Source organism: Cryptomeria japonica, chromosome 2 (genome assembly GCF_030272615.1).
Source record: "Cryptomeria japonica chromosome 2, Sugi_1.0, whole genome shotgun sequence".
In the NCBI taxonomy this organism is placed as follows: domain Eukaryota; kingdom Viridiplantae; phylum Streptophyta; class Pinopsida; order Cupressales; family Cupressaceae; genus Cryptomeria; species Cryptomeria japonica.
Window position 1 is genome coordinate 95,101,850 of NC_081406.1, and position 14,523 is coordinate 95,116,372.

Below are 14,523 nucleotides of genomic sequence, written 5' to 3' on the forward strand. Positions count from 1 at the left end.
TATATATTGATTAAATATTCAATAAAATCTCATTTTTAAAAGTGTTTCAACTTCCAATCTTCATAGAAAAGCTGCTTTTCACCAATTTCTTTTCAAATTAAAATTCTTCAGTCTTTAATGTAAATGGGTTAGTGTAACTGGGTCATTGATGAAGTTGAAAGATTGTTAATGACTCTCCCTATGGACTAAAATAACTTTGTGATTTTAATCGCAATCTAATAAAATTCGAAAGCGTTGTCATGCAGTCAAAGCATTTTAATGGCAATCTTATTTTAGATGCAATTCGCCTAAGCGGACAGCAAGTCAACTGTCACGCAGTCAAATGCAATTCGAAAGCGGACAGCAAATCAACTGTCACGCAGTCAAAGCATTTGTTCAAATGCAACATCTTCTTGCTTTAATCGACATAAATAAAACAAACCAGTCAAATCCTTAGCGTGTCTGACAATTCCCTGGGATCTTGAAAGCCTACACTTCTTTGGTAATTGTACCTAGAACTGCATCTGAGGGGGAATTGGCTTAGTGGGTCAGTACCAACATATCTAGAAAAATGTTCCAAACTGGAAATTCTTGACCTCAGTCTCAACAATCTCTATGGCGTTGTTCCAGAGCTCCAGAGGCTTAGCAATCTGCAAGATGTGCATCTATCAGAGAATCAGCTTAGTGGGCCAATACCAACATCTCTAGAGAATTGTTCCAAACTGGAAATTCTTAACCTGGCTCTCAACCGTCTCCATGGCGTTATTCCAGAGCTAGGTCACAAGCTCAGCAATCTGCAAGAACTGCGTCTGGCGGGGAATCAGCTTAATGGGCGAATACCAACATCTCTAGGTAATTTTTCCAAACTGGAACTTCTTTACTTCAGTCTCAATAGTATCACTGGCACAGTGCCTCTCCAATTGGGTAAGTTAAGCTCTCTCCAACGTCTTTTACTGTCTGATAACTTACTCACCAGCTCTAGGAATTTGCCCTTTCTTAGAGCTCTTGTTAATTGCTCTTCCCTGCAAACATTATACTTGGGTAATAACTCTCTCGTTGGGGAATTGTCCCCTTACGTTGGCAAGCTGTCTACCAAACTCTCTGTCTTGTCCTTGGAACAAAACTTCATAGGACGGAGCATACCTCAAGAAATTGGCAATCTCACTAGATTGACACTTATAAACTTCACCGCTAATGCATTCACAGGCTTCATTCCATCTGCACTAGAAATGCTTAGGAAGCTAGAGAGGTTGTATATGGGCCAAAACAAATTGCAGGGATCCATTCCCAGCAAGATTGGTGCACTTCAGCAACTAGGGCTACTTTCTCTCTCATTTAACCTTCTTAGTGGAGAAATTCCTTCCAGTATTGGCAATCTTCAACAGCTAAGGCGCCTTTTGCTTGATAACAACCAATTTGGTGGAAATATACCTCCCTCTCTTAGCGGATGTCTCAAACTAGAACTAGTTGACCTATCCCATAATAATCTCACTGGAAACATACCACGAGATGTTGCAGGCCTACCAAATCTACAATTTTACTTCAGTCTGTCTTGGAATTTACTACAAGGAAGCCTTCCAGCTGAAATTGGAGAAATGACAATGGTTCAAGGAATAGATTTATCTGGAAATCAATTATCTGGTGTCATTCCAGCTAGTATTGAAATTTGTCGTAATCTACAATATCTCAATCTCTCTCATAACATTTTTGAAGGCCCAATTACAGATTCAATTCCCATGCTTCGAAATCTCGAAGCATTGGATCTTTCCAACAACAAATTGTCTGGTACAATACCAGATTCTCTTCAGTATCTAAAGGTACTGAGGTTTCTGAATGTTTCATTTAATTTGTTGAAAGGAGAAATTCCTAAAGCAGGACCATTTAGAAAGCTCACGGCGTCATCATTCAGAGGAAACCCTGGACTCTGTGGGCAATGGATATTTTCATTACCAAAATGTCCGAGTGCAAAGCCAACTGGAGGCCAGCCAACTGGAGACCCCTGGAACTTCCATAAATTGTTTAAATACATATGTTCTGTTATCTCCTTTCTAGTCGTATACTGCTTCTATATTTCATTTTTGTACAAATATTTCTTTGGGAAGGGAAATGTGGAACAACCATCAATAGAGTTTCCACATCCTAGAATCTCATATAAGGAGCTCAGTACTGCAACTAATGGATTTGGCAAGGGCAACTTGCTAGGAGTTGGTGGTGTTGGTTCTGTTTATAAAGGAGTTTTGGATAATGGAACATTGATAGCTGTTAAGGCTCTCAATTTGGAGGATGAAGCAGCTCATAAAAGTTTCAACATGGAATGCCAAGTGCTTGGTAAAAGCAGACACCGAAACATAGTAAAAGTCGTAAGTTCATGCTCTAATCTTGACTTCAAAGGTTTGGTTTTTGAGTTCATGTCTAATGGAAGCCTAGAAAGGCATTTGCATTGTGATTCTGGCAAGTGCAATACTGGGGGTGTCTGTAAAATAGATTTACAGACGCGATTGCATATAGCCATGGATGTTGCCCGTGGCTTGGCATATCTCCATCATGATTGTTCAATTCAAGTTGTTCACTGTGATTTGAAGCCCAACAATATACTTCTGGACTTCTATATGACAGCACATATAGCTGATTTTGGAAACGCCCATATACTATCTGAAAATTCTATGGATTCATTTTCAGCATCAACAACATTGAAAGGTGCTCTAGGCTACATTGCCCCTGGTAAGCACTTGTTTTTCATGACTTACCCTGCTACTTCAATTTCATTATTACTGTTTTAATTGGTGGAAACTGACATGGGTTTAATGCAGAGTATGGAGTTGGTGCAAGGATTTCAGCCAAGGGAGATGTTTACAGCTATGGAATTCTGCTATTGGAAATGTTAACAAGAAAGAGTCCAACACACCAGATGTTTGTTGATGGCCTCAGCTTGCGCATGTGGGTCAGTATGGCATTCCCTGATAGGATTTCAGAGGTGGTTGATGATAGCGTGCTGTTGTGTAATGGAGGTGTTACAGATGCTACATGCAATTGTCTTATTCAACTGATTCGAGTAGCCTTGTTGTGCTCAAAAGATTCGCCTAAAGACCGACCAAGTATGGCAGAAGTCGTGGAGATGTTAGAATGTATTGAGGGCATGTTTGAAGGGATTAGAATAGATTCAAAATATCAATCTGATCTCTACCAAATCGTAAGCAGCGCAAGATGGGCAGGAAATCTAGACAAGGTAGGAAAGGGTCAGAGCACTTCCACATTCCAGTCAACATCCTAAAATATGATGTAAACTGTACACCACAGAATCAGGGAAACTGAATTTCATGTAATAGTAGTGGTTGAAACTGCCCCGCTATTCTGTGAAAGGGGATACAAATGCAATATAAAAAATTGATTAACCTTTTTTTTCTCTATCTTGGAGAGTTCTATTAAGAATTTGTTCTACTCTGGAAATCTTTTTAAGCTATATTTAGGAATGCATTCGATGAGACGGGAAAAGGGGAAATTTTTTTTTTTACAGTAATTATTCCTATTTTGATCTAAATAGAATACTAACTGTGTTGCTTGTCGATTATTTGTTGGAGTAAATCTTCCTATAAAATGCGTTATGTCGCTTCAGTTGTTTGATCATGAGTTTGAAGACTTTGCTGTATCCTCTTTGCCTAAAAGTTTAAGATGACTATTGCTCATTAACTTCTGTTGTTTTGGAACTGCTCATGACCTTGAGTAATGATTAGCAGGACGGTATTTTTTGGAATTTAGCTTGCGGCATACAAGCTTGTCAACTAGGAAAATCTCATTTCCATGTTAGTTTATAACAACAAAAATGATGGAACATACTGAATAAGATAATCTAGACTTTGGATACAGAAGTAGGCTTTTTTAACCAGAAGTTGTATATTGTTTATACAAGTGTCAAAAGAAGTCTGATAAGACGCTTTTTATTTAATAATTAAATTAAAAACTAGAATATAATTATATTCTGGTTTTTAATTTAATTATTAAATAAAAATCAGAATATAATTATATTATGATTTTTAGTTTAATTATTAAATTAAAAAATTGTTTTATCAGACTCTTTTGTAGTGTCTGTATATGATGGACAGATAGGAACATCAAATAGAAATAAAGACAGTTTATACTCATCAGAATAAGCTATTACATATTGTGAGAGTTTCAGCTCGTCTATGCTAAGCACCAATACATTTTACTTTCATTACAGACTTTTACGAACTTAAAACCTCATATTCTTGTTGTAGCTCTGTGGAGCTGGACTCCCAAAAGAGAGTGCATTTAAAATATAGATTCAAACATTATATAGATCAATTATTGACTACAGAGGAGATAGAGTGAACATAAAATAATGTTTTTCAGATTGTACATAAAAAGTTATAAATTCAAACATTATATAGATTCAAACATTATATAGACCAATTATTGACTACGGAGGAGATAGAGTGAACATAAAATAATGTTTTCCAGATTGTACATAAAAAATTATAAATTCAAACATTATATAGACCAATTATTGACTACGAGGAGATAGAGTGAACATAAAATAATGTTTTTCAGATTGTGCATAAAAATTTATAAATTCAAACATTATATAGACCAATTATTGACTACGGAGGAGATAGAGTGAACATAAAATAATGTTTTTCAGATTGTGCATAAAAAATTATAAATTCAAACATTATATAGACCAATCTGACTACAGAGGAAATAAAGTGAACTTTCAGATTGCCCATAAAGTGTGAGACTACAGATTTGATAGTGGACAGATAAGATGAAAGCCATTCCAATCCAATGAAGATCTGCTTTAATCTTTATCATCAATGCTCTAGATATGCTTGCAAACTGGAGGATACCGAGGATATGAAGTTGACAAATACAGTGAGAAATATTCATGTGCACATGGATGATGTGCAGCTGGGTGGTTGAGATTACAATCTCCAACACTTCTCCTTAGTCTCAACTACCAATTCTAATTTCTCCTTGACTTCATTCCCTAATGTTTCAACATCTAAAATCTTCGAATACTAGAGATCAAACCTAGGAAATCCTATACTACTGTTGGGATGTTCTTACCATGAAATCTGGCCCTTTTGTTAACTAGTCCATTGTAGGTTCAAATATGATTCACTTGTTTTACCAAAACTTCCCATAGAATCACATTGCTAATGCTCAGAGATCCTAATGACCTCTGCTAGCCTCAAACATGCTTACACAAATATAAAATGCCGTTGCATTCAATATATTATTTCTTCATCTATTAACAACTTCACTAATCTTTTGATAACTTTGACAGCAGTATCCTCTTTTGAACTCTTATCAACTCCTCTTTCTTAATTTGTTCTACAGACTTTAGAAATACTCCTCCACACAATTTTGACTCTCTAAACTTAGACATATACATGTGCAGCCTCCTCAATCTTTGCACATTTTACAAAACTTCGTTGCTAGAAACGGGATGGCAGCCTGCCGTTTCCTGTTTCAAGGAACGAAACTAGTTTCTATGGTGCATAAACGGGTTTCTAATATTCACCAAACTTTTCTGCACAGCTTGTCTAAGGAATTTGATTTTTTAACTTTTTCTAAATATTCATCGGAGTTGGGAGTTTGATTTTTTATTTTTTTATAAAATTAAAATTAGAGATTAGGAAGTAAATTTCTAATTAAGAAGCTGTTCATTAGATTTTGACAAAATTGTTTAATTTTAAGTAAAAATTATCATAATAGCAAAATTTTAATGTGTATTTTTGTTTTTTAACTAAAATTAATTTTAAATTATGTAGAAATGATTTATAATATTGTTGATCTTTATTTTGATTGTGTTTTGTATTTTAGAAACGTTAACTTGCATGCATATATATTTGTTTCTTATACACAACCTTTAATTTTTTAATTTTTCATCACATTGCTTTACGATTTTCTTTTTACATTTTTGAAACCACCTTCAAAATGAACATCAAAGACGAAACAAAAAGTAACATGGCATCCTCTGCTCAAATTGTTTACATTCTTCTTCATCTTGATCAGAATAAACTACTACACATTGTGAGAGCTTCAGCTCTTCTACTTCTGAGCACCAATATATTTTACTCTCATTACAGACCTCTACAGACTTGAACCTCACATTCTTGTTGCAGTTCTGTGGAGCTGGACTCCCAGAAGAGAGTGCATAAAAAATATAGATTCAAACATTATATAGACTAATTACTGATTATGGAAGAGATAGAGTGAACATAAAATAATGTTTTTTCAGATTGCCCATAAAATGTTTGAGACTGCAGATGTGACAGTGGACAGATAAGATGAAAGCCATTTCATTTCATTCCAATCCAAACCAATGAAGATCTGCTTTAATCTTTATCATCAATGTTCAAGATATGCCTGCAATTGGAGGATATGGAGTTGACAGATACAGTGAGAAATATTCATATGGATGATGTGCAGCTGAGTAGTTGAAATTACAATCTCCAATCTTACCAGACTGTCTGCATAAACAATTCCTTTCTATAGTGAGTCTAGCAATTGACAATTAAATTATCAAAGCAAATTTGTCCATCTTCTTGATTTCCTTAAAAAAGAAAGAAAGAAAAAATTGTTCGCACTTTCATTTAAGTACCACTCATAAAGGTTAAGTTAATGTTTTACAACTGATTTAAACACAAGTCAAAGAAGGAGAAACATTATATCAGTATGGACAAACTTATTAAATCGACCTTAAAGCACCGAAACAAAGAAAATTGAAGATAACTATCAACTTACCGAAATCCAAAAGGACGTGGTAATTATTTTAACTACTACATAGCTTTCTTTAAAGCCAATAAACATATGTACAAAATGTGGGAATCATCGACAATTAGACTAAAGTCGATAACATAGAATGTTATAAAGATCATCAAATCTCACTGAATCACTATCAGAAATAGGGGAGAGGATTCAGTATTTCAGTTTCTAGTAGTTGTTGATTTAATATTCATATTTATTGATTTAATGTTCATTTTTTTGACAACATTGTATCAATAGTTGTGACTTTAATACCCATAATTGAATGAAATTTACCTTTAGTTGTAAAAAGTAATGCCACATCAGCTGTACAAGTATGGGGGCTCCTTATGCATGACTATTGGTTTCACCTTTTTTTTTGGGCTATTTTGGATGCCTTGGCAAAAAGCATGTGATGTGGCATCATTTTTGATGATGTGACTCTGAAACCTTAGTTATAAGTAGGGGACTTGCCAAGTAAGATGTTATAAAAAATTAGGAGTGATTTGAAATTTCCATGCAATGGAAATCATCAGAAGAGAAGAAGTTGTTAGTTTTCATCTACCATCAGCAAGTTTTGCATATTGAGTAGAGAAGATGATAGAAAAGTTAGTTACTATAACCAACTCAACCTTATAAATGCATTTGCAGTAATTACAAGATATGCATGAAATTGAAATCACTTTAGAGTCAATGGACCCTTGGTCTAATGGTGAAGGTGAATGCCTCCAAATGAGTCCACCGGGGGTCAAGTCTTGCGAAGGGTCTAATTGTTGTTATAGAAGTTGTTGATTTAATACCCATACTTGTTGATTTAATGTCCATTTTTTCGACAACATTGTACCAATAGTTGTGACTTTAAAGTTGTTATTGCTGATGATGACTACCAATAATTGAATGAAATGTACCCTTAGTTGTAAAAAGCAACCAATCATATGATGCCACATAAGGTGCACAAGTATGGGGACCCCTTTTGCATGACTATTGGTCTCACCTTTTTGGGGGGCTGTTTTGGACACCTTGGCAAAAAGTATGCTGATGTGGCATCATATTTGATGATGTGGCCGTGAAATCTTAGTTATAAGCAGGGGACTTGCCAAGTAAGCTACTATGAAAAATTGGGAGTGATTTGAAATTTCCACACAAGATTTTGAAAAATGCGAAATTAAGATGCACAACTAGTGAGTCCTCTCCCCTGATTGAAATACTTTAATAACTCTCATATGATGCATGCAGTACTTTGAAGAATAGGCAAGGGCGTGTGGACTTTTTTCTTTTACAGTGCCCTCGAAGACATGCATGCAAATGTAGAATCAGAGACAACATAGCTGAATTACTTAACAGAACATCTCAAAGACATGCCGTCCCTTAGAGAGTAGTGATTGCAAGGTTTGCGGAAAATGTATTCGTTGAAAATGCTTTACAAACCTTCAAACAACTTCAAATCGCAGGTGTGAAGCTGAAAATTCACCGCCATAAGACATGCGTGTGACATGTGGAATTATAGACAATACAAATGGATTGTTTGACAGACGACTTTAAAGAAAGGTCATCTCAAGGTAATGACCTTGAAGTGAAATGAGTGCATAATATGTGCAAAAACTGATGTTACAAAGAATCTCTCAAAATCTATGAACAAATCCAGTGCTCTCGAGTCATTTTGACGTTATAAGCTTTCTTTGTGTATCTATTTAGTGGCTGTGGTGGTTTTGTGAGCATGTTTTGTTGGTGCCGATAGATCATATTGCATATGCTTATGACAGACATGCCTACAAGTTGTGGAAGCACGGACAGAGGCATGCCAGCTGTTTTTCATAATACATGCGAATCTGGGGTCATAGACAATGCACCCGAATTGTTCAACAGAATGCCTCAAAGAGCTGTTATCTTAAGGAATGTTGCAGAATATACACACAATGGATGGTGCGAGGAAGCTCCCAAATTCTTTAAATTAATGAAGCACTCTGGAACGCATCCTAACATTGTAAACTTGTTCAAGTGGATAAGAGCTATACATGTTTCAAAACTTGACTTTCATGCCCACGGTGGTTGTGTGAACATGCTTTCTTGGTGTTTGTAGATCATATATGAATATGGGCTGAGTATTTCCAGTAGTATAGTGGTCACGGTGAACATGCATGCAAAGGTCTTGAATCATAGACAAGGTACACGCACTGTTTTGGGTAGAATGCCTCAATGAAGAGCGCCTCATAGTGCACTATGACTGCGCGATATGCACGTAATGGATTTGGTGAACCGGCTTTGCAAACTTTTAAGCAAATGCAAAATGATAGGCATAAAGCCAAAACTCTCGTGCCATGCATGCAACGTATAAGTGATTATTGTGTCAAGCACTATAGTTGGAAATGATTTGCCATATTGCAAGTAGGAAAATATTTGATCAATGCATGAATGCAAACTGTGGAAGCACGATGGCGCATGAGCTATTTGGCAGAATACCTCAAAGAAGAGTCATCTCATGGAATGTAATAAATTGCAGCATGGATTTTGCTAAGAATATTTTTTCAAATGTGAATGTGTGGTTCGAATAGTAATAAGATTTGAAAAAGAATAGAGAATTTTTTTTGGTCGAATGTTGTCGTTGTAAATGCCCTGATATTCTCATATGCAAACTGTGGAAGCCCAAACATAGCCCCGAACCATTTGATGTATTGCCTTAATGAAAAGTGGCTTTATGGATGCCATGATTTAGGATATGCACTCAATTGATTTATTGGATAGATTTTAGAAACTTCCAAACAAATGCAAGCAGCTAAAATAAAGTCAAACCTCATAACCTATATCAATATCTAGCAATCTAGTGCACGACTATTGAAGATAAGGTAGATCACATAAAACATTTTCTTCTTTTTTGGTGTTTGGTAAGACTCTTAAAAGAAAAAGACTATTAGCTGATAGTTCTTTGAAAGGTGAGTTTTCAAACCTAGTCAATTGCATCATAGTTAACAATGAACTTTGATGCTAGTTATCATAAATAGCCAACATCATGAAGTACACCTATTAGGGGTATGAGTTTTCCTGGATGATTGAAACTACTCTTTAAGAAGTCTTCGATATGAAACTTGGTCATATTGATCTTCAAGGTTTCTGGAAATTGATGACAAATTTGAATCAGTGGGCTTTGGCTTACTTTGGCTTGTAGGACTTTTGAGGGTGGATTAGCACATGCTATTCAAGTTTCTAGAAGTTGTTCAGTATCCCAACCTAGTGTTAAAATGTGTAAAAGGGTACAATCTTGAAACTAGGGAAATCAAAACAACTGATGGTAGATTGATGGCTAAGTTGCATGGGATTTCTATTAGGGTTTTTCTTAGGTTGCTATTCGGGGAATAATTTACCTATAATGATAAATAGATAGCCCTAAAGTACTTAAGTGAGAATATGAGTAAGTGATAGGCTTATGTTTTGTCCACTTTTCATAGCTGCATAACAAACTTTAGTTAATCTTTTATGACATAAACACTATGTAAAATTTAGTCATCATTTGACTTAAATTATACTATTAAGTCCTCATGTGAGCATTCTTAATAAGGCTATTTAATGAATTTGAATATGATACATATATATGGTCATAATTGTGTATGTGATTGACGTGAATGGATAATTGTTATGGTTTGCGATGTTATGCTTGCTAACTTGATCTGGAGCATTCTACTCATACCAAAGGCAACTGTTCTTGCAGTGGAAGACTGTGTAAGTTCCCACAACCATAGGAAGATTTGGCTTTAAAATAGTCAAAGTTGGTTCTAAGTGTTCTTAGCTATTGAAGAATGATTCTTACATGTGGACTTCTTTCACGACATTCTTAACTAAATGTAGGCGTATTATTTAGTATGTTGTTATAATATTTTGAGTGAACTTTTATGTCTCGAATTGGTTATGATTTTAAGTCCTAATAGGACTCTTAGCTAGTTATTTTATGTTTCCTTTATCCATTCAATAAATCCCTCCTTGGATTTGGGGATCGAGTACAACAATTAGTTAGAAGAATAAGTCATATATTTGAAGATATAAATGAGTTTGATTGCAACCTAAAAAGGTTAATGATATTGTGATTGTTGTAACATCTCATTTTCTATATAACCTACATATTTGTGATGAATGAAAAATAAATGCTCTTCTAAATTCATTGTGTAACTTTCTAATCTTTTGATGAGTACTTACACAAGGGGGCTCGCTTGAGGTAAATATACTCTTATTTTATTTGTTTTGTTTTTTGCATATAGTTCAAATAGGTTTTCCTAGTATAGTTTGTTGTTAGATACATCATGGGTAAGTGCACCAAGATGGTGAACAAAAAAGTGGTCACCATAAAAAACAAATAAATAAATTGAACATAACCCGATCGGGTTATTTAAAAAATAAAATAACCTGATTGGGTTATGCTTAGGAAAATCTAAATCGTAACCCGTTTGGGTTATGCTTAGGAAAATCTAAATCGTAACCTGATTGGGTTATTTATTTTTTTAAAAACCCAATCAGGTTATTAGTTTTTTAAAAAACCTGATTGCATTTTTTAATTTTTAAAAACTCGATTAGGTTTTTTTAGTTTTAAAAATGCGATCACGTTTTTCTGATTATAATTGTTTTTTGAAAAGTGATTGGGAACATTCTACCTACAACCTCCACCAAAAATGCTAAACAACTTTAACCTATACTGCGAGAAGCCCGATCACGATTTTAGCCCTATAAGCCAAATCAAGATGTCATGTTGTCGCAGAGGTGAGTTATTGTTAGACATTATTGCTGCTAGGATATGTTTATTGATGTCAATATATTCCTATGATTTATTGCTCCGGTGGTTGCAGTTTGGTTCATTGGGATCATGGTTCGATATATGGAGTATTTCTAGTATCATTATATCTTTCTGTATTGGTTTTAGTGATCCGAGAGCTTAATTGATCATATCATATGATCTGGTTTATAGTTTGGTTCTTCTGATTAGTGCTTTGCATAGTTCGATATTTCCTCCGGTATATTCCAGTGTGATCAGATCTTGAGTTGCGGTTTTGGGAGATTGTTTGGGATGTTCATGTGTATCTTCATTTCAAATGGATCGTGATTTTGTGCTCCACAAGTTATCTTTCCTCATGACAGTTTCTTTTGTTTGAGTATTCTCGAGTTTTAGATGTTGATCAATGAAGATTTGATAAGTGATGTTGGTACAACCGTTACAGATGATTCTAATGTGCTTGTTGGTGTTTTCTAATTATGTCCTATTTGTTTTGATGATCTACATTGATCAATGTGCATGGTTTTTCTGTTTTGTTTATCCGGTGGTGTTCTTCATGATATGAGACCTATTTGGTGGTGTAGTGTGTTGTGGTTGATCTTGGAGTTGATTCAGGTGGTGCTGCATGTTTGACCATTTGATTTAGGACCTTTTTATGTCATGAATATCATAATATTGGTTAGATGGTCGATCTTTGTATTGTGTGATGTAATTTTGTAATTGAGAGTTGAATGTTGAGCCCACCTTGTTGTCAAGGTTGATGATTAGTGTATATAGATGGTATAGTCATGTAAATTAGGTGTCAATAATATATTTGCATTATCAGAGAATGGTAAAGATGCAAACAAGCGAATAAATCCTTCAACATTGTGATTGAACATAGATTGAAGTGTTGCAGAGTAGACAAATGTGCTTAACTAGAACTGTCATCAGACATTTGCAGATGCTATTCTTATAGTTCATTTGATTTTGGATTATTGCTTGAATATTTTGTAAGTTAGTGAGACTTCCCTGTAAGGTAGTGAACCTTCCCTAAGGGTTGTAGCCTTTCGGGTTATAGTATTTTGAGTAGTGAGCTCTAGGTAGTGAGATTGAATGCATGTGCATTCCCCATTGTAATTTTTTTCACATACTACTGCAGAGTATCATCTTATTGTGGGTAGGTTCCCACTGTGGTTTTTTCCTTAACCTGTTTTTCCACGTCAAAATCTTGGTGTTGTGTGTTGTGCTCTCAATTTTCTTATCTTTGTTATTGCTGCATTTAATAAGATTTGCATTTGAGGTTAAGTTTGCTAATCCAGTGAAAATTGATTCACCCCCCCTCTCAATTTTACATCATTGTTGTTGCCAACAATTATAATTCATTTGCGCATTTTTATTGTTTTTTATTTAGATTTTTCACTTTAGGTTTTTAGTTTTTGATTAATTTGATTTGATTTTCTAAATTTGATATCAGATGCTCAACAAAACAATCCCCCTCAACAAAATATGCCCCGTAATCCTCCCAATCCTCCAATAAACCCTTCCCAAACCACATAGGATGATTTAGTAGGTAGTCTGGCACAAAATAGATTAACTATTTTCATCCTAGTGTCTAGATTGAAAGCATTAGAACACCAATACCATGTAAACCTTTCCAAAGCCCTAGAAACATTAGTGGATAATGTTGACAAGGTATCAAAATAAGTCATTGTCTGAGATGCATATAGAAATTCATGTCGCAACTATTATGCACAAGGTCTCTCATATGATGCAATAAAAAATAAAGAAATAAGAAAAGCACAAATATGTGCTCTTTTCAATGATCCCCAAACCCAAGGGACCCTACCTCTTAATTCAAGGAGGTTTCCTATTGTACTGGTGGAAAAATGGCGAATGATAGATCAAGAAGGAAACTACCCTTTCCCTCAAAGAGAGATGAGAGTTTCGCTATTGATTACCCTTCAAACACTTTTCATTATGTTACATTAGGAAGAGGAGAGGATAATTCGCTAGATCCAATCTCTCCACATGAAGATGGTAGATTGAATTCTTAATGAATTGGGAATGCTAAGTTTATCCCCTCTTCCTTGTTTGAAATGGAAAGGAAATTGATTGAATTATGTAGTGCAAAAGTGACAAAGAATTGATTATAACTTGAGATTAGAATATGGGATGAAGTTGGGCACCTGGATCTGGCAGTAAAATATCGAGATGAATTTGCCCTGCGAATTTGAGGAAAAGTTGTCTGGACCGTGGTGGGAATGTATACGGTCCTCCGAAATATCCGTAAAATGAAAAGGGTTTTTCTGCCTCTGCAAATGAATCTTGAATCCAAAAGTATAGCTGCGCACCTGCAACTTACACACAGAAAAGAGAGGAAAATGGGTTGGGATTGAGGGTTTGCCTTTAGGTCAAACCCCAATTTTGGAATTAACCAAGTAATGAAAGAAAGTACTTGCAAGTAGATGTAATGAAAGATTGAATTGTAAATCACCTCAAGGGAGGTTGTAGTAGCAATGTTGATAGAAGTGCTTGTGTGGAATTGAATGTTGGAATCAATCTCCTCTTCAATGGTTGAATCCTTGACTTGAATGCAACACCTAGCCTTGAAGGGAGACTTGAGAATGCTCAATGCTGGAAAAGAATGATTGAATGCTTCTTTGAATCTATCCAACTTCAACCTATCCTACTTATGCAAATGAGAGGATGAATGCCCCCTTAAATACATGTTAGTAGATCTGAATTTCATCATGAAATGACATTGGGGGAGTTTCCCGCCCGATGCACAACCAACAATGCAACCCTAGGAAGGGTCTTGCCCCAAAATAAGGCAGGGACATGGGCGCCATGCCCCTATCCTACCCCTTTCTTCAGGGCAGAGTGCAAACGGGGTGATGCAAAGGCCAAGGAAGAAGTTGTTTTTGTAGACTGAGCAATCTTCGGTCTCTGATCAAGCTAGAGGATTTGAACTCGCATGCGTGAGGACCCTAATGCAATAAAAAATTTCCAGGGTCACAATTTTATGACACTACACCTATATGTTG

General features: G+C 35.4%; 1 protein-coding gene across 1 annotated transcript; it reads left to right on the forward strand.

The window, feature by feature from the left end:
• Positions 1-491: 491 nt before the first annotated feature.
• Positions 492-3,384, forward strand: LOC131028226 (putative receptor-like protein kinase At3g47110; the record flags this gene model as incomplete). The annotated part of the gene is made up of 2 exons (XM_057958473.2): positions 492-2,700; positions 2,790-3,384. Coding segments are annotated over 2 exons (2,670 nt in total), but the record flags the coding sequence as incomplete, so codon positions are not given.
• Between the last annotated feature and the right edge of the window lie 11,139 nt (positions 3,385-14,523).